This window comes from Pelodiscus sinensis, chromosome 8 (assembly GCF_052426305.1).
Source record: "Pelodiscus sinensis isolate ZL-2025 chromosome 8, ASM5242630v1, whole genome shotgun sequence".
Lineage (NCBI taxonomy): Eukaryota > Metazoa > Chordata > Testudines > Trionychidae > Pelodiscus > Pelodiscus sinensis.
The window spans coordinates 1,935,944-1,954,851 of NC_143059.1; the positions used below are offsets into that span (position 1 = coordinate 1,935,944).

Here is an 18,908-nt window from a genome sequence, read left to right on the forward strand (position 1 = left end):
GAGGGATGACCCAGGCCCAACCTGGGGATCTTCTGGTGGCAGGCATCTTTTGCCCTCCTCTCCCCTTCCCTGCGTTGCTTTCCTGTGACCCTTGTATCAAGGCCACAGCCTGGGCAGTAACAGGCTGGAGCCTCTCTTCAGCTCCCCTGAGCCTGCCCTGCACCGCTTTATCCAGCTGCTTCTACTCCCTTCCTGGCCAGAGCAAGAGTGAGCTCCTCTTAGCCCTGCAGCCTTTTATAGGACCCAGCCTGCCCTGATTGGTTGACTGCTCCCTGCCCTGATAGGCCAGGATTGTGCAGTTCTTCTCTGGCTTGTCTGTGACCCTCTCCCTGCTGGAGTGGGCTATAGCACCACTACACTTGGACTGTGCTGACCAAATAGATTCTGTGAGGAGAGCTGAGTGAATGGCTTACATAAAACTAATAAGTGTATTAAGCTTGGAGTGCTGAAAGGGGGATGTTTGGCTGAACTGAGTGAGACTGGGACTTACTAACCAGAAATTGAGCAGAGAAGCAACTGAAGGGGAATGAACAGAAAGCCATAGAAGCTTTAATCTAGAAACTAGAGTTTGCTTTCTCTTTTCCTGTGATGTTCCAGAGGGACAAAGACTAGGAAGCCCAAGTCATAACTTCTAAGGAGAAGAGGAAATTATTAGAAGAAGCACCTATTGGGGCCCTAGAGTATGCACTGCGGAGACATGCAGGCAGAGGAAGTGGATGGAGAGTTGACAGGATCAGTTTTTAAGAAATGCAATAGCATGCAGGTTAGAGAAGGGTTAATCATATAATAATCACTATCTTCAGGGCATCTCAGTCCCAAAGGTCACCAGCTGTGAATTTAGCAGGTGAGCTTTGAATCCCTTTGAGCATTCTCCTTTTCCTTCTTCCCTGGCAGTTTGCTGGACCAGATCCCAGAAATGTTTGCGGACACAAGAGAAACAGAAACTGTCTTTGCCCCAGTAATTCAGGCAGGAATGGAGGCTTTGAAGGTTTGTTGACCTGCTGTTGTGGGGAATGGAAGATTGTTTTTATAGTGGAAGCACCTCTGTGCAGTGATTCTCAGAGCTGTTCATAAAAAAGGTTGTTGCTCTCCTCAGAAGTGTATGCAAAGGGTAGAAAATGCTTACCCTACCACTGAAATGCAGCCACCTCTGTAGTTCATGTTAGCAGCTGTTAAACCTCAATTCATTGTTTACCATAAAAAGCAAAGAATACACTATGCAAGTGAAACTGCACAAGTTTTTACCTGTGATTTAGAATTCTTGCCTGCGATGAAATTTCGTCAGGTCCCTGGGCTTGATAAGTACTTGGTACTTTTTTAACAAAGGGATCTTCTGAGTGGTTTAGGACCCAGAAGATTTCCAAAGATTTCCCATCCCAATAGCTGACTCATCTGAAACTCGTATGTGTGGATCCATTGGCTAACCATGTGAGAATTCCCTAGAAAACACGGCTGATCGTGAGAATTTCTATCCGTGTTCGCTTACACTGAAAGGAAAAGCAAAGATGAGCCATTCAGTATCCCATTCACAGGCTGTTTAAGGACTGGGGATTTACCTGCTAGCAGTTTAACCATTAAAGAGATCTCAGGCATGGAATAGAGATTTAAAAATAATAAGCTGAGGAAGCTGTTTCCAAAATCCATTACGTTCCCTATGACAGTACTTGTTTCACCTACCAAACATGGTTGCTATTAATCTCGGACAGATAGACCCATTGGCTGCTTGGTCCCATCAAGGGTTAAATATCTAACTAGTAGAGAGGAATCAGACAGCGATGATACTGTCCCAAAAGTATTCGTCTTGAGAAATCCATGGTCCCTCACCACTGTTTCTCACCAAAGCAATTCCATCCCCTCCTCTGTAGGCAGCAGAGTGTGCTGGCAAGCTCTTCATCTTTCACACCTCGCTGCCCATTGCAGAGGCCCCAGGGAAGCTGAAGAACAGAGATGACAGGAAGCTAATCAACACAGACAAGGAAAAGGTAACAAGTGATGTGCTGCTCAGAAGAAAAGTGCATGTTGCTCTGGCATAACCTAGAAGGAACCAAGGAGCTGTAGAGGCTCCATAGCTGCTAACTGAAAACCTTCTATCTAATGGCTGCCCTATTCCCCATGGCTTCCCATATGGAACTGAGTGTGTTCACTACCAGGACAGAAAATGATTCTACATTGGGGACAAGAGTGGGTGGTACTAGAACCCAGACCCCAAGGGAGAGAATAATTGTATAACTAAAAAGCTCTGTGCTTTCGCTGTAGAAAGGTTACAGCTAGTACCTAGTTAATCCTACATAGGAAAGAGGAATCTCCATCCTTAGAGGGTTTTTAAGGCCTAGCTTGTCAAAGCCCTAGCTGGGAAGATTTAATTGGGGTTGGCCCTGTTTTGAGCAGGGAGTTGAACGAGGTGATCTACTAAGATCTTTTCCAGTCCTAATCTTCATTGATTCTAGGTGCCTCACATACCTTAATGCCCTGAATAAATACCTATGTTGTTTGTAGCCGTTACATTGGTCTCTCATTCCTTTTTTCCCCACTCCCTTTCAATCTCTGTCTTCCCTAGACCTTGTTTCAGCCACAGACAAGCTTCTACAGCAACTTAGCCAAGGACTGTGTGGCCCAGGGCTGCTGCGTAGATCTGTTCCTTTTTCCAAACCAGTATTTGGATGTGGCAACGTTGGGGGTAGTCCCTTATCAGACAGGTGGCTCCATTTATAAGTACGCCTATTTCCAGGTAAGTGCTTTCTTGGGTCAGGCTAGCACCTGCGCTGTATAAGTGAACAAAACCCATCACTTAGTTCCCTGTTGGGGTTTTTTCCCCCCTCATGGGGTGGGGCATAGGCCATAAGTGAAGATCTTGTCTTACCCTTGAATCTTAATATTGTTTTGTTTGCACTATATTTCAGACTTACTTTGTACCAGCATGAACCTGTGCTACATAGGGGTATAAAAATTTGGTTACAAAATGTAACCATTAAAAATCCTAGTGGTTACACATGCTGTGGGCTCTGCAGTATAAAGCTTGTGCTGCAGAGCCCGCAGCGCAGCTGGCTCCCGGGGGGTGAGGCTGGCAGCTGGAAACAGGTACGCACCGGGAGTTGGCTTTTGGTGCACACTGGCTGCTGGCCCCACTTCCAGGGAGTCTGCTTCAATGTGGGCTCTGCAGTATAATTTTATACTGCAGAGCCCATAGTGTGGAGTGACAGCCAGCTCACTGGGAATGGGAGCCAGCGTGTAACGGTCATGGAAACAGATAAGCTGATTTGTTAACTATTAATAGTTACACTTGTGCGTTCCTAGTGCTATATAGTTTCTTAATAAGAAAAATCTAATAAAAGGTGAAAACATTATCAGCCCTGCAACAGTCATCACAGTGTATTGTCCACAAGGCAGAACCTCCCCACAGTGCTGGCTCCACAGCCTCACTTAGCATTCAAACTTGTGATAGTTAGAGGTATCTTTCTTAAATTACCATGTGGGGAAAGCTTTGCTTTTCCGTTAAAATATCAGAATGTTCTGCAGTGAAGATGAGCAGTGATGTTTCTGCATCATGAAAATGTAAGTTCAAGGCTTGCTTACTAGGCTAAACTAGACTTAATTCATAATAAACGTTCATTACAAATGGATACAGTGTTAGTGGGAGAGAGTGGGAGAATCTGGAAGGCAAATTGCACAGCCTGGGGAGCAAGTTCAGATACGTCAGGCAGCTCTCAAGAGAAACTACAAAGGGCTTTGGCAAGTCTCCAAATAGACCCTTCATGGCTTCTTTTGTCAATATGAGCTGGATCAAATGTGCTCTGAAATTAGGATGGTATACAATGTTTCAGGCTTCATGTCATGAAATTTGTCTGTAGTTGGGCCTAAATCCTACAGGAATCTACCATGTCCTGAGAATCTTCTATGACCTAGCAGGGATTCAAGCACTTCAGACACTGACTGTAAGCCTGTACTCTGTATGTGGTGAACAGTGGCCAGAGATTTCTGTTTACATTACAGTGGATTGCAGGAGCACTTAGCCATAGTTCTGCTTCTCGCACCTGGTGTAGATCTCCCCCATGGCATTCTGCAGTAAAGGCTCTGAGTCCCTCTCTCAGCAGTCACAGTTGTGGTGGTCACAGCCGCTTGCATGAAGCAGGGTTCCCTACACATACTTGGAAATAATACATATGCAGATCAGGATCTCTTAAATCCTAGCTCGGTATATTTTACTTGGGAACTTTAAAGGCAGTGGCTCCCAGGGCTCTTGGGGAATTTGAGATCTGTGAGGTGGTGCTGATCTTGTGGGGGCAAAGGGGGGGATTTGAGATACCACTGGTCACTGTGCATGGAGGCTGATGGGGCAACTCGCATTGTTTTAATGTCAGGCCTGATTTGGTGCTTTGTGTTTTAGCTGGAGACCGATCAGGAGCGGTTCCTGAATGACTTGCGCAGAGATGTCCAGAAGGAAGTGGGATTTGACGCTGTGATGAGGGTACGCACAAGCACAGGTAGGTATTTGCATTGCCTGGGGCTTAATAAACTGGTCAGTAAACATGTAGGTTGGGAAGGGTCAGACTTACTCAAAGCCTGGAACATACCGAGGTTAGGTTGTTGACCCTGCCTTGTAAAGCTTGAACGTCCCTGGGGAAAGGTGAATGAAAAGCTATAAAAAGAGCTCTCCAGTGTCCCTGATAGACAAGGGCTGCCCTAATTTCCAAAATGTTGCCTGCTCGTCTGCTACAAAATGTGATTGATTTAGAGTGTCCTTTTCTCTTTCAGGTATTAGAGCAACTGACTTCTTTGGTGCTTTCTATATGAGCAACACGACAGATGTGGAGCTGGCAGGTCTGGACTGTGATAAAACAATCACAGTGGAATTCAAACATGATGACAAGCTAAGTGAAGATAGCGGGGCACTTCTTCAGGTGAGGCAGAAGACAGTCTGCAATGAAGGGAGGGGGATGAGAGCATTCAAACTCCAAAATATGCTGGCCTACCAGACCTCCTCCATATGGAGATACAAGAATATTGATCTTTGGAGTAACAGCCTTGCCCTGTGTAACTTGCTCTAAGGTTCCCTCTTTTGGAATCACTTTCTCAGCCGTGCACACGCAGACTAGATAGCTGCATTGCTATGAAGTTTGCTTGGTTCCTTACTTGACTGAGGCTCTCTCCAGTCCCAGTGCTGATGGCCTATAGAAAGAACAAGTTGTCTATCATCTGTCATTGACTCCTGGTGATACTTCAGCGAACAGTCTCTTTCCTCTCTGCCCAAGCGACAAAACTAGCTGGTTCCCTGGGGTCCTTTTCCCATTCCACCTACTCTTCAAAGCTCTCCACTCAGACATTTTCTAGGACTCCCCAAGACGGAGAGAGAACTAGAAAGAAGCTGTTGACTCTGCTTATTGCCTCCTAACCCCATGCTTTGTCTATTTGCTAGAACAGTATCTTAATTGTCCAGCTAACCCCACACGTTGTTTGGAATAGCAGTTCACACATGGGTGGGACTTGATAGTGTTAAGTGCTTTGTAATGCACCATATGTAGGCTTTTGTGTAGGAAGGAAGAGGCACAGTGTTTTGGCTGAAAAACCACCAACTTTTCAAAAAGGGCTTGGCCTGCTGTACTCCTAAGTCAGTTCACCTTTCTCAGGCTTAGGTAGCTAAAATGTGGTTACTCTCCAGAGCCAAGAAACAAAATGGCATGTGCTGATTTGCTTACTATAGTAGGACTGAGTTGTTTACCTATTCTGTCATTTTGTGCCTGTCTCTCTTCTAGTGTGCTCTTTTGTACACAAGCTGTGCAGGACAGCGACGACTCCGCATTCACAACCTCTCCCTGAACTGTTGCACTCAACTTGCTGACCTCTACCGGAATTGTGAGACCGACACGCTCATCAATTACTTGGCCAAGTTTGGTAAGAGACTGTCTTGGAGAGTGCTAGAATCTTACTACTACATGGTAGTTCTCTTTCACAGCCAGTGGCACTTATTTTTTTACCTTGCACCAAAGAGTTGGCCAGGCAGAGGTTGGAGTTTTCAACTCTTTGTGCTCCTCCAGTCCCCCAGACAACTGGGCTTATAGTACTCTTCTCACATGGGGCTGACAGAGGCACAGCCTTATTGCCTGTTGAGTCAGATGCTAAGACTGGTCCGTGGACTGTCTCAACAGAATTGGGGGCGGGGGTGTATAGCTATTGCCATCTGCACATGTTCACTCCTGAAGCCACAATTTTTACCCCTTCATGTTCCTGAGTTCCTCTGCTCCAGGCATGGAAACACACACAGCTGCTCCCAGATCCTGCACACAGTAGTGAGACCAGTGAACATTCTCAGTGCTACATTGGGTATTAAGTGTACAGATTAAATGGGCTTCCTGGAACTGCAGAAGCCATATGTGCTGTCCCCTCCAAGAGGGCGAGAGGGTCAGTTGTGTTCAGCAGAGTCCCCTGGTGGCCCCTTAGGGAATGGCATTGCCAAGGTCTGCAAGGAGTCTCCAGTTGTCCATGACCAGAAGTGTGGCTGGCTGTGCCACAGGGCCTTGAAGGGGTGCGTGGTGGGGAGATGGTGAGTACGTATCCAAAGTAAATGGAGTTTGTGAATTTCCAGTAGGATTGGGTAGATTTTTTTTCCCCCCCACAAAGGGAAAGGTTTCTCCTCTCCCCCCCCCCCCCCCATTGGAGAGTTGCTCTAAGTTTACATCTGAAGAAGTGCATTTTGCCCATGAAAGCTCATGATACTATTATATATTTTTGTTAGTTTCTAAGATGCCACAGGACTACTTGTTGTTTTTAAAGTGACAGACTAACATGGCTGTCCTTCTGAGACGTGTAAAGATTTTAGATCACTTTATAAGTTAAATCATTACTGGCAACATTTAACATTCCTGCATATTTTTTCCATGCCTTCCTGTGCAGCGTATCGTGGGGTTCTGAATAATCCAGTCAAGACAGTGCGAGACACGTTGATCAACCAATGCGCACAGATTCTGGCGTGTTACCGAAAAAACTGTGCTAGTCCTTCTTCTGCTGGCCAGGTGACTGCATGGGCTTTGGTTTGAATGGCAGCTTAGGGAGGTTCAGCATGAGGGGGCAGCTCCTCTCGTTCCTTGTAATCTAAGTGGGGAGCTTCCCTTAGCAGCTGAGTACAGAACTATAACCAGGTAGCTGGGAAGAGAAGCTCTGTTCGGAGTCACTTTGCAGGCAGACTTTCCTGACATTGAGGAATGCCAGTTGCTACCACCTCAGGAGAAACAGAGAATAATATCAGGAACCTCGTGATTCTTAGCTGCTGGTACCTTACATGGTACTTGACCTCTTTGAGAGGCCTCCTTAGCAGAAAATCCTATTCCTTGGATAGTAAATTTCTATGAATGGCATAACACTTCAATATTTTAAACTTTAATCATGGGTCTTTTAAAATGTTTTGGGAGGAGCCTCTTCCACTGTTGGGCAATCATCCTTTGGATGTCTCTGCTCCTTCAGTATTTCTCAAGCACAGTTGTGATATATGATGCTGAGATTCTGTCATTCTCTTCTTCTCTCTCCCCCGACCCTCCCCGGAGTCTGAATCTCAGCATCAGAACTCTTACAGAAGTAAGGATGCCATAATAATCCAGAGAGAGCTCCTGTCTGAATGAACTCCCTACATGTGGCAACTCATAGACGACCCAAAGTTTAAAGAATTTTAACTGTAATCCATTGTGACATAAGTTTGTCCCTCTCTCTTTTGTGGTCATTTTGTTGACTCTTTCCAGTCTCCATTTCGGTAAGGCATTGAAATGACCTGCTGTCTCATTCAGAAAGGGCATGTCTACACAGCAGGGCTAAAGCCAAAATAAGCTATGCAAGTTGAGCTACGTCAGTTGTGTAGCATAAGTTGAAACTTCTTATTTCGGCTTTTGGTGCTGTCTACGCAGCAGGAAGTCCGAGAGAGCACTCTTCCTCAGACTTCCTTTATTCCCATAAAATGAGGGTTACAGGAGTCGGAGTAAGTTCTCCAGCCTGACAGTGTCAAAATAACTGCTTGTAGTGTAGATGCAGACTGTTATTTTGGAATAATGTCAGTTATTCTGAAATGTTGCTGTGTAGACATATCCTAAGGTAGCTGATTACCTTTGGTCTCTTTATTCTCCATCTTGTAGCTGATCCTCCCTGAATGCATGAAGCTGCTTCCTGTGTACTTGAACTGTGTGTTGAAGAGTGATGTCCTGCAGCCTGGAGCAGACGTCACCACTGATGACCGTGCCTACATCCGCCAATTAGTCAGCTCCATGGATGTAGCAGAAACTAATGTTTTCTTTTATCCCAGGCTTTTGCCTCTGGTAAGTGCTTGTGTTCCAAGTCCATTTGAGCCTTGATACACAGGAGAAGTCCTCATTCCAGAGAGTCCAGCTTCCTCTACTCAGCAGAGTAACCTTTCCTTGAGAGAAGAGTGCAGTGAGAGAGGAGTTGAGATGTGCCATTAGCTGGGGCCTTTTATATCAGGAATGTTCTTTATCACGCAGTGTGAATTTAACAAGGTTTTATCCCTTCTCCTGCCCTGTGGGAATGTGTAAGCAGGGTCCTGCGTACACTTTCATAGACTGGAAAATGTTCATTTTCCATCCTCGTAACCCTACATTACGACCATAATCCTTGCAGCCTAGGAGGACTTGGGTTTTTGCTGATGATGAATTAAATAGGAAGACCCCTGGCATAAAGCTGGCTACAGAATGCACTCCCATCCAGTGTTCATAATTGGGATTACAGAGTATTGCTGCTAGAGCCAGGAGCCCCATCTGTTCTCATTAGCAGGAAATCCTCTCCAATCTGTTGCACATGGTAATCAACAGGAAGGATGTTCATTCCCAGTTGATGCCACTTGGAGATTGGTACATGATTTGATGTCCTTTTTTTAGAAGGAGGGGTATGTGCAGGTACCTTCTGAGTCAGAGAAACTGAAAACCCCTTAGGATTTTGGAGGCAGGAATCACTGTGGCTCACAAGACTTACAGGCATCTGTGTAGTTCTTGCTCTGCAACACTTAATTCCTAGCTAAAAGTTACACGGTAAGAATGTCTAACTAGCGGTTCAATTCATTTAATATTTGAACAGAGCAAAGTAGATATTGACAGTGACACCTTGCCAGCTGCAATCCGGAACTCTGAGGAGCGACTCTCTAAGGGTGACCTGTATCTGCTTGAGAATGGACTGAACATCTTTGTGTGGGTAGGAGTGAATGTGCAGCAGAGCCTGATCCAGAACCTCTTTGGAGTATCGTCCTTCAGCAGCATCAGCAGCACTCTGGTGAGCTGGATGTGGGGAGCAGGCTATGTGGAGGGCTTCCAATAAGCAGAGCAATGAACATCCAGCTTAGAAAGCTGTCATCCTAAAATCTCATTGAGCACCCATGGGGAAGAACATTTTAATCATTTGATTTAACTGGTATGAATGTGAGCTTCAGAACTCTCTCCTTGTATCCCTATTCGGATTTCAAGTCTGGGAAAGCTGGCTGTGTAGCCAGCATAGTGCCACAGTGTCCCCCTTCTGCCATGTGCATGAGACTGAGGTGTTTTTTATTTAGAAATCATAGCAGGCTTTGGCAGATGTTGTCCCACTGCACCTCTTGAGGAATATGGGAAGAGGGTTACCGACAGTAGCGTCTGTCTTCTCTCTCTCCCCCCTCACCTTCACCCCCCCGACCAATCAGAGAGAGGCTGAGACAGGCCAGGGGCATATGTATATAAGATTTATACCCTGCTTTGACCCTTGGCTCCCTAGCAGTTCAGTTCCTGTGCCTGTTAGCTTTTCCTGGTAAGTTTGGCCCCAAGGAGGAACAAGCAGTTTGCCCACTCCTTCCCTGGACTGCAGTCTAGTTTTAATAAAAAGGCTTTCTAATGACTTCACACATTTTTTGGCTTGCAAATAGCTAGTCAGACCTTAAGGCCTAGACTTGAACCTGTATGATGAAGAAAGCAAAATTGGTTATTGGCATGACTCTAATTGTGTGTGTGTAATGGGGGCCTGGTCTTTCCCATTTACAGAGTACCCTGCCAGTCTTGGAAAACTCTTTCTCGAAGAGAGTGCGATCCATCATTGACATGTTCCAGTCACAAAGATCCCGCTACATGAAGGTAAAGAATGTGGCCCCTAATTGTGGCTCTTTAATCTCCCTCTCCTGCCTTTTCTGAGCAGGTGACACCAATCCTACTTCCATAATCTGTAAAATTAAACTGTTCTCAGCCTTCAGTTGCCGATTCAGATCGGTTAATTTCAAGTATGTGGTTGGCAGTGAGATAGTGGCATAATAGTGTTGTCTTGTGTTTCTGGCTCACTGTATTTACTACTAACATTAGGCCAGGGCTCTATTTTCTTCTGGTGTCCAGTGGGTGTGGTCATATAGAGCCCTTTCCGTTGGCATCTGATCTGCAATCCGCATACATTGTTTGGGGAGGTCTGGATTTGCAGGGCTCTACTGAAAGCTCCACAGGTCACCACACAACAGGGAAACAAGGCTTGTGTCAACTGCCCCCTACTTTTAACTAGCAGCCTCCCACCACCTGCCAATTCTCCTTCCCTTTTTTGGGCAGAGGCTACAATCCTGTCCCCCTGTATTCAGCACTTCCCTCTAACACATGCAATGAACCAAGCACAGCACAAGAGCAGTCATGCTTTCTCCTCCGTCCAAGCAGGCTGGAGACTACAATTTCCAGAATGCCCAGTGGGCTATTGCTGCTGCAGTGTGATTGAGGACTGAGTGACAGCTGCTCCTTCCAGCAAGCGTATGCTGCAAAACCCTGTGCAGATACAAAATTTGTAACTGCATCCAAGCTGCAAACTACAAAAATAATTCACAGATACCTGGATATGCAGAGCTATAAGTATATGATGCTAGAACTAGAAGCCTGAAGGAGATGGCAGTGATCTAGCCAGACGTGAACTTTCAAATGAACATGTCTGAGTCCTCATCACCACAAACATTGTCGTATGGGTCAGACTGAGTAAATTATTGTGATTCCCATAGAAGTAACTGGACTACATTTCATAGTGATGGTATAAGCTATTCATCAGTCGCACTGAGGTGAAGCAATGATTTTCCTGTGAAACCCTGCTGCAGGAGCAGTGAGAGTAGTGGTGTGTAAAAGGAAAGGCCATCCCTTCTACTTCCAGCTCAGCTGCAGAACTTACAGTCCAGAACTTAAAGAAAAGAATTAGGCTCTGTTCTTAAAAACAGGTCAGGATTCCTAGATGAAAAGTTGATAGAAACCCAGTACAGCTAAGCTGGGAGGGAAGATGAAAAGGGCAAGTTTAAACAGCCTCACCCCATCAGAGAGACTGCCTGTTCCTCTATCAGTGTTTGATCTCCAGTCTTGGGTCTGCTAAATTTTATATGCTGTACTATCAGAAACACCTGGGTGCTCAGTGTGAGTAGGTGTAGTGTAATAGAAAGGAAGATACAGAAGTAGCTATTGGGTCATACAGTTAGTGGCAGAAAGGCCTGTTTGCTCCACACAGTCCATAAGGGGAAAACTAGAGTGCATTTTGAAAGAGGGTGTATAACATTCCTGTTTCAGCTGTGTATCTGTAGTGGAGACAAAATACATTGTATTACTAAAGCCTTGCACGTACAAAATTTGTATCCACAAACATGGTCCATGGATATTTACAGGGCTCTAGATATTAAATTAGGATCTGCATCCATCCACAATCTGCAAACATGGTCCAAAGATAACCGCATCTGCGGATGCAGATATAAAGCAGATAGCCACAGGTTTGCAGGGCTCTGTGTTACTGCTTCTCTCCCAGCAAAGCTTTACAAGGCTTTCTGAAAAGAAACCTACATTAGGAAGTCAAATGCTAGTAGCACAGCTGAAGTACGTTGGGCTAGGGATGCACTTGTCAGGTGGCTGCAGGTGCTTTTCCTTCAACCTTGTGCCACCTCCTACCATATGCTAATGCACCCCTGCTGTTACTTGGTGATGGTAGAAAGTCCTGATGTTCAGCTCATCAGAACTGGCTTAATATTGCATGACCCCACACAGGTTTTTGTGGGTTTTTTTTTACTTTACTTCCCCTGTAGTTTGGATTTTTATTCAGTTTGTGTGTTCGTGATGTAGTCCATAGATCTTAAAATACTGTGTTAGGTGACTAAAAGTCACTGTCCCTGTGTTCAGATAGGAAAACTGAAGAAGTGGGCTGTGCCCACGGAAGCTCATGATCCCATCTACATGTTATATTAGTCTTTAAAGTGCTACCAGACTGTTTGTTGCTTGTTTAATTTATCCTGTACAGACTAACTTGCCTGCCCCTCTGAAGCTTTTGAAAAACAAATGTGTAGTGACTTCAGGTCAGACAGTAGCCAACCAGGAAATGGAACTTTGGTCTCCTGACTTTTTCAGTCCTGTGCTCTGTTCACTGGGCCACTGATCAAAAGTAGAATTCCTCAGTTTTGCTGGTTACCTAGCCAAAACTGGAATTTCTAGAAACACTACAACATGTGGCCAACCCTGGACACGATAATACTACTACGCTTCCTTGAGGTTAACCTTAGTCACAGAAATTCAGATGTTCTGAGTAGGTGGCTTCAGTGATTTCTTGTTCTGGAAATTTTAGTTGCTCAACATTCTTATATTAGTTGGATGTTGTCTTATGTACCAGAATCATTAGCTGATACTTACACTCAAATCTTTTTTGTTTGCTTATAGCTAATAATTGTGAAACAAGAAGACAAATTGGAGATGCTATTCAAACACTTCCTGGTGGAGGACAAAAGCATGAGTGGGGGGGCTTCATATGTGGACTTCCTCTGTCACATGCACAAGGAGATTCGGCAGCTACTGAGCTAGAGGAGAGAGTGGTGCTGGACTCCAGCAGTGACATTTCAATCTCAACTAACCACCTGCTCCAAGGGCCTAGCTCCCTCAAGAAGGACAACCCAGAAACCTGTACAATGCCATCATTTTTAATACACATTGCATTAAGCAGAGATCCTTTCAACCTCTCCCAGCCCCATTTGAGATGCAAAACTTCCTGGCAAGGGCAGAAAAAAGGTCATTGAACCCAGGTCTTTTACCTGTCTCAAAGTTTTTTCCTGTACTTAGCAAGGATCTACCCCCCTATGCTCGCTAACCCTGTTGTAATGAATGTAGTTTCTCAGTTTACTGTACATGATTCAGCATTGGGTGAAAAAGCGATAACTCTTCAGAAATACTAGTCGTTGCTGTGTGTTTGTGTGCGCGCGCGCATGCTCCAAGAGTAAAGAGGAGCCAGGTGGGGGAGGTCAGGAGGCAGGTCACCCAGCCAGATTGGTGAGAGTTGGAGCACTTACGCATTTCTTTTAAATCCCCTTCCTAGCTTAGGGGAAAATACATGCAGAACACACACTGCAGCTTGTGGCCCTGTCTTGATTTGAAAAAAAAAATCATCAACTGAGCTGTGAGCCAGGGGCTAGCAGGACAAATCCTTTCTACATCTCTACTGTAGTAAGAGTTGCGGTGCAGAAATGTAGTAGAATAAATAATTGTAAATGGGAGAGAGGGTAAAACCAGTGCCTTCTATTGGCATGAATGGCACCCACGCAACTACCTTTTATTCCTTGGGCAAGCAACCTCTCCTGTCTTGTTTTTCTGTGTAGCATCGTCTTACCCCCTTCCCTGTTCTATGGCCTCTTTTCATTGACTTGTTTTGTTGGAACCTACCTACACTGTCTTATTCATGGTGTTCATACCCTCCTCCCTGTTTCAGTTTAAATAGGAAATATTTTTAGCAAGGTGACACGGCTGTAGGGAACAGGAGCTGAGTGGCAAGGTGGCTGTTTTCTGTTCAGACTAGTGCAAACTCCATGGCAAATAAGCAAGGATTTTATTGGTGCAAGCTTGAGGCTGTTCTGTACTGCAGAGTGCAAGGAAGGGGATGCAAAAATAGTTTCAACTGCACTGCAGAAGGTAATATCAAGTACCTGACCTCAGTTATTGGGAAGGTGCCAGTGGAAAGAATATTTTTCAGCACTGCTTATGCCCCCATTCTACCTACCAATGCGTCTGCATACAAACTTTTTATAAGCCTGTTCATTAACCTAAAATACCTCAGTGAGATAACCCATCGATTTTATGGTAAGCCACTCTGACTCTCCATCTGTAAGGATGGAAGAGAAGATGCCTGCAAAGGGGAGCAATGAGTCTAAATCAGATTCCAAATTCTAAGGGCTTGTTCATTAATTTTTGAAAGGAGAATAATTTACTATAAACACTGACAGAGCTTTTGCAAAACCCAGGATTTAGTGAGGGAGCAGCAGCACTGAAGATGAGAGAAATGAGAGAATTTGCAGAATAATGGGTGAATAGATTGGATGCAGTTAGACGACATGTTTTAGCTGGACTTCAGTTTTCAAAATAGGGTCCTTGTACATAAGACCTATTTTGTTTAAAAACAAAAAAAAAGGCTTTGTGGTTTTAATCCCATGACCTATAATGTGTGTAAATCTGCTTTTCCTCTACTGCCACTAGTTTGTCTTCCCTCTTATCACTACATACAAAGGGGAATAAAAGAACTCTAATGGAGAAACCCCTTGAAGATGTAGTAGACAATTCTTCAGCATTTTTGTATGTATGTGGCTGACATTTTTTTACCCTACACACTGCATCCAACCAAAAATATAGAGGATTTTTTAACTGAAGAAGAGAGCTTCCCAGGAATACAATGTTTGGCAACCACAGACTTCCACAAAACTAATTTCTAGTATTAACATGAGAGGAAAATAAGTTCGTACGTGAATCTTTCATTTTCTTCACTCTTGTTTTTTCCAATGCATCTTTTAATTTGTAAAGAAATAAATATATTAAGATGTATTTTATGTCATTGTTAGTAAATAAACACTGCTGATTATTTTTCCAAACCTTGTATTTTGGGGCAGGGGAAGAGGGAGGAAAGGAAAGGGCTGGGGTTTTAGGTGAGTGATCACAATCCAACCAGCTGTCAATCAAGTTCTGTATTTTTTTAAATATTTTCTGTTTGGATATGTTTAACTTTCCACCCCCTTCTGAATCTTTATTTTGCTAAGAACATTCCCTTTTCTCTGAGATGGCTTGGTTAAATTATAACGCCATTTTGGTTTATTTCCATACCCATTCTAGTTGATACTTTAAGACCATATTAGCTACAGTTAGACTCTCAAGGATCCCATTTTTCTCTAACTATCCCATTGTTAAAATGGTAGAATTACTTTTTTTTCTTTGAATCCAATAATAAAGTTCTAATTAAACAGTTGGCAACAGCACTCTTACCAGTTTAGGCTAAACTTGAAATCTGTGCATTGCACTTCAGTGTGAATCTCCTTTCTCTTACACACTTGTCTGCAGCCTGAAACAGATAATGAACATTTAATACTGATAAAAATGATCTTTTCAGTAATCTGTATATGAAAACAAGACAATGGTTGCTAAATACCTATCAGTGTTTAGTTTGCCATGAGATTTTCTGGAGAGATTCCATTCTGTTAGAGGGCATGTTCCTATATTTGTCAAAAAAATCACTGCTGAGCGATGGGTTGTGCATTAATTATCTGGAATAAATTGTGCCTGCAGGAATTCTGTGATATTACCCCTTTGTGTTTATGGAAATTGCCTAGCTGAATCAACTATCTTAAATATACTTAGCTGTGATTTTTGCATCAGTGCAATGAATGGATGGAATTATGAAAAGGAAATGGCGTAAGCACAAACTATTGTTCTTCGAGATGTCGCTCGTGTCCATTCAAAGTAGGTGCATGCGTGCCGCGTGCACGGTTCCCTGAAGCTTTTTTCCCCAGTGGTACCTGTCGGGCTGGCAGGTCACCCCCTGGAGGGGCACCGCTATAGCGGAGCATAAGTACCCTGCCGGCCCTCCCCCTCCTCAGTTCCTTCTTGCTGGAACTTTGACGCAGGGGAGGTGTGTGGGGGGGAGGGGGATCGAATGGACATGAGCAACACATCTCGAAGAACAACAGTTACAGGTAAGTAACCCTGTTTTCTTCTTCGAGTGATTGCTCATCCATTCAAAGTAGGTGACTACCCAGCTACCCCCACCCTGGAGGCGGGGTCGGAGTCAACCACCAAAACCTCACTCCGACATAAAGCGCAACAAGAACTTTAATGCATAACTGAAAACAGAACCCCACAGAACAAGTTACATATCTGTGACACTGTGTGTCACTCGACCATGTCCCCTTATGTGTTCACAGGAGGGAACCCAACAGAGTCCTCCTATGCCTGCTGGGTGAGAGCATAATGCTCTGTAAACATATGGGCGGAGGACCACGTGGCTGCCCAACAGATCTCAAGGATCGGGACGTGGGCCCCAAAGGCAACAGATTATGCGTGGGCCTTGTGGAGTGAGCTGACAGGCGAGAAGGCTCCCTATGTACAAGAGCATAGCACTCCCGGATGCAGGATGATATCCACCCTGACATCCTCTGGGCTGAAACTGGCATCTCTTTTATCTGGTCCGCATAAGCAATAAACAGTTAAGTCTTGCGAAAAGGCTTGGTTCTATCAATATAAAACGCCAGTGCCCTTTTCGCGTCGAGGGAGTGCAAAGCCTGCTCCTTGGGGGAGCTGTGGGACTTAGGAAAGAAAACCGGCAGGTATATATCCTGCGACACATGGAAAGGAGACATGACCTTAGGGAGGAATGCAGGTTCCAGTTTGGGTGTAGACAAGCCCTATAATCTCCCCATCCATGAGTTTCTCCCTTTCTTTTTGCTCATCACTTATTTGTATCAAAACCTCAGAGGCTTAAACTATGTGGTCTTTTCTTTCTAACCTATTGGCTGCATCTAGACTGGCATGATTTTCTGCAAATGCTTTTAACGGAAGTTTTTCCGTTAAAAGCATTTGCTGAAAATAATGTCTAGATTGGCATGGATGCTTTTGCGCAAAAGCACTTTTTGCGGAAAAGCGTCGTGCCAATCTAGACGCGGTTTTCCGCAAGAAAGCCCCGATCGCCATTTTCGCCATCGGGGCTTTTTTGCGCAAAATAGTTTTTACCTGTCTACACTGGCCCTCTTGCGCAAAAGCATTTGCGCAAGAGGGCTTTTTCCCAAGCAGGAGCATCATAGTATTTCCGCAAGAACACTGACAATCTTACATTAGATTGTCAGTGTTCCTGCACAAATTCAAGTGGCCAACTTGTCTCTCACCACCAAAGTCCAATAAAATACATCACCTCAGTCACCTTGTGTCTCTTAACTGATTATGAGGTCAGTCTTCCTTGTGAAAAATCTTTGCCCTTCGTACTTTCTCTCACTTTTAAATCTACCACTGGTACCTCCGTTCTTTAAAGTTTCCTGGCTACTAATACTTTATCAAACCTCTCTCTTAACCTAAGCAAAGCATTCGAGAAAGTGATGGACCTCTGCCTAAACTAGCATTGCTTGTTATAATGTAACCATTTGTTTTCCTCATTGTGTCAGATTATGCCGGCTCACAAACTCCCTGCCTACCCCCTCCACGCTGCTGATGAAAGAGAACATCGCAGGGCTGTTTGAACAGCTATGAGCCCTTCAGAGGGAGGAAAGGGTTTGCACACTGTTAACAGGCAGCTTGAGAAGCACCCTCCCCTTCTTCCCTCAGGTTTCTAGCTGTTCAGAAACCACATGGCCCTGCAGCCAGGGCAGGTCGGGCAGGGAGTCTGCTTGGGAAGGCTGCTGGCTGGGAGTCAAGCAAGTAAGTCTCCCAGCCAGAGCCTGCCTGTGGCATCCCAACCCTTTGCCCTCTGCTCCCTCCTATCCCCATATCAGCTTCCAGATCCTGCACCCCAATCCCCTGCCCCATTTCACAACCCAGACCCTTTACCCCTCCCTTCATCCCTACCCCACAAAACCCAAACCCTCTGCCCCCCTCCTGCACCCATATCCTCCACCCCCAGTCTCCTGCCTCAAGGTAAAACCCCCTCCTGCCCTAGGTCACAGCCCAAACCCCTCCACCCCCTCCTGCACCCTAGTTCCCCTAACCCAGGTCACAACTGCCTCCTTCACCCAAACTCCCTCTCCTGCACCCCAATCCTTTACTGCAAGCTCCCTTCTGCATCCAACTTCCATCCCAGACCCTGCACCTGCTCCATTAATATGGAAGAGTACAGCCTTTGACTAGTTTCCAAATTTGTGGAGTGCCCCCCCACGTAAAAAATTATTGCTCACCCATATCAGACACTCTAGTTAGGAGTCAAATTAGTGATCATTACCAAAAAAAGCCACAATAATGTGAATTCACTGTTTCTTTGACTATAGTATTAAACAATAGGATGGGAAAGTGCATAAATATAAAAATTATTCTCCCATAAATGATCAAGTATCTTATCAATTATGTTGGTTAATAACATAGTAAAAACATCCTGATTAATAACTTAGATTGGATAATAATATCAGTGTTTCTATATAATGTGTTGCAAAGAGCCACAGGAGCTCCGTACTACACTCAGGAGGCTCAATCTGAGTATCACTGCTCTAATCCATTATCTTTTAACGGCAGCCAGTACTGGCAGCTTTGGAGGAAAGTGTAAGAAACAATTATAGAATCCACTGCTAGCAGATAAAGTCTCTTATCCTGAGATACAGTTGTTGTATATCCTGAAACATGAGCAATACTCTTTATACAATTTCAGCTGCTCCTATGTAAGTGTGGATGTTAACAATAAAAATGACATCCTTAGTAAATCCCCATTATGTTTTGGCCTCAGTGATAAGAGATAGCACTGGGGTTTTTTTTTAAACTGACCTTAAATAAGTTACCTTTAAAATAGAGAGACAAGGAAGATGAGGTAATACCTTTCATTGGACCAATGTCTGACAAGGGAGACAATACTTTGAGCTACACTGAGCTCTTCAACTCTGGGAAACGTTCTCAGGTGTCACAGCTAAATAAGTGATGTGATACGAGCTTTCGTGAGCACAATCCACTTCTAGATGAAGTGGGCTGTGCCCA

The 18,908-nt window shown here is 44.6% G+C and overlaps 1 protein-coding gene across 5 annotated transcripts in view; it reads left to right on the forward strand.

The window, feature by feature from the left end:
* Positions 1–14,837, forward strand: part of SEC24C (SEC24 homolog C, COPII component) — a 108,268-nt gene extending 93,431 nt beyond the window's left edge. For all 5 annotated transcript variants that reach the window (XM_075935700.2, XM_075935697.2, XM_075935695.2 and 2 more), the window contains 11 exons: positions 895–988; positions 1,866–1,982; positions 2,558–2,728; positions 4,385–4,481; positions 4,753–4,898; positions 5,751–5,889; positions 6,889–7,007; positions 8,115–8,294; positions 9,067–9,258; positions 9,996–10,085; positions 12,657–14,837. In XM_075935700.2, coding sequence (XP_075791815.1) covers positions 895–988; positions 1,866–1,982; positions 2,558–2,728; positions 4,385–4,481; positions 4,753–4,898; positions 5,751–5,889; positions 6,889–7,007; positions 8,115–8,294; positions 9,067–9,258; positions 9,996–10,085; positions 12,657–12,797 — 1,486 coding nt within the window. In that variant the 3' untranslated portion in view covers positions 12,798–14,837. The remainder of the gene's footprint in view (positions 1–894; positions 989–1,865; positions 1,983–2,557; positions 2,729–4,384; positions 4,482–4,752; positions 4,899–5,750; positions 5,890–6,888; positions 7,008–8,114; positions 8,295–9,066; positions 9,259–9,995; positions 10,086–12,656) is intronic.
* Positions 14,838–18,908: the final 4,071 nt, after the last annotated feature.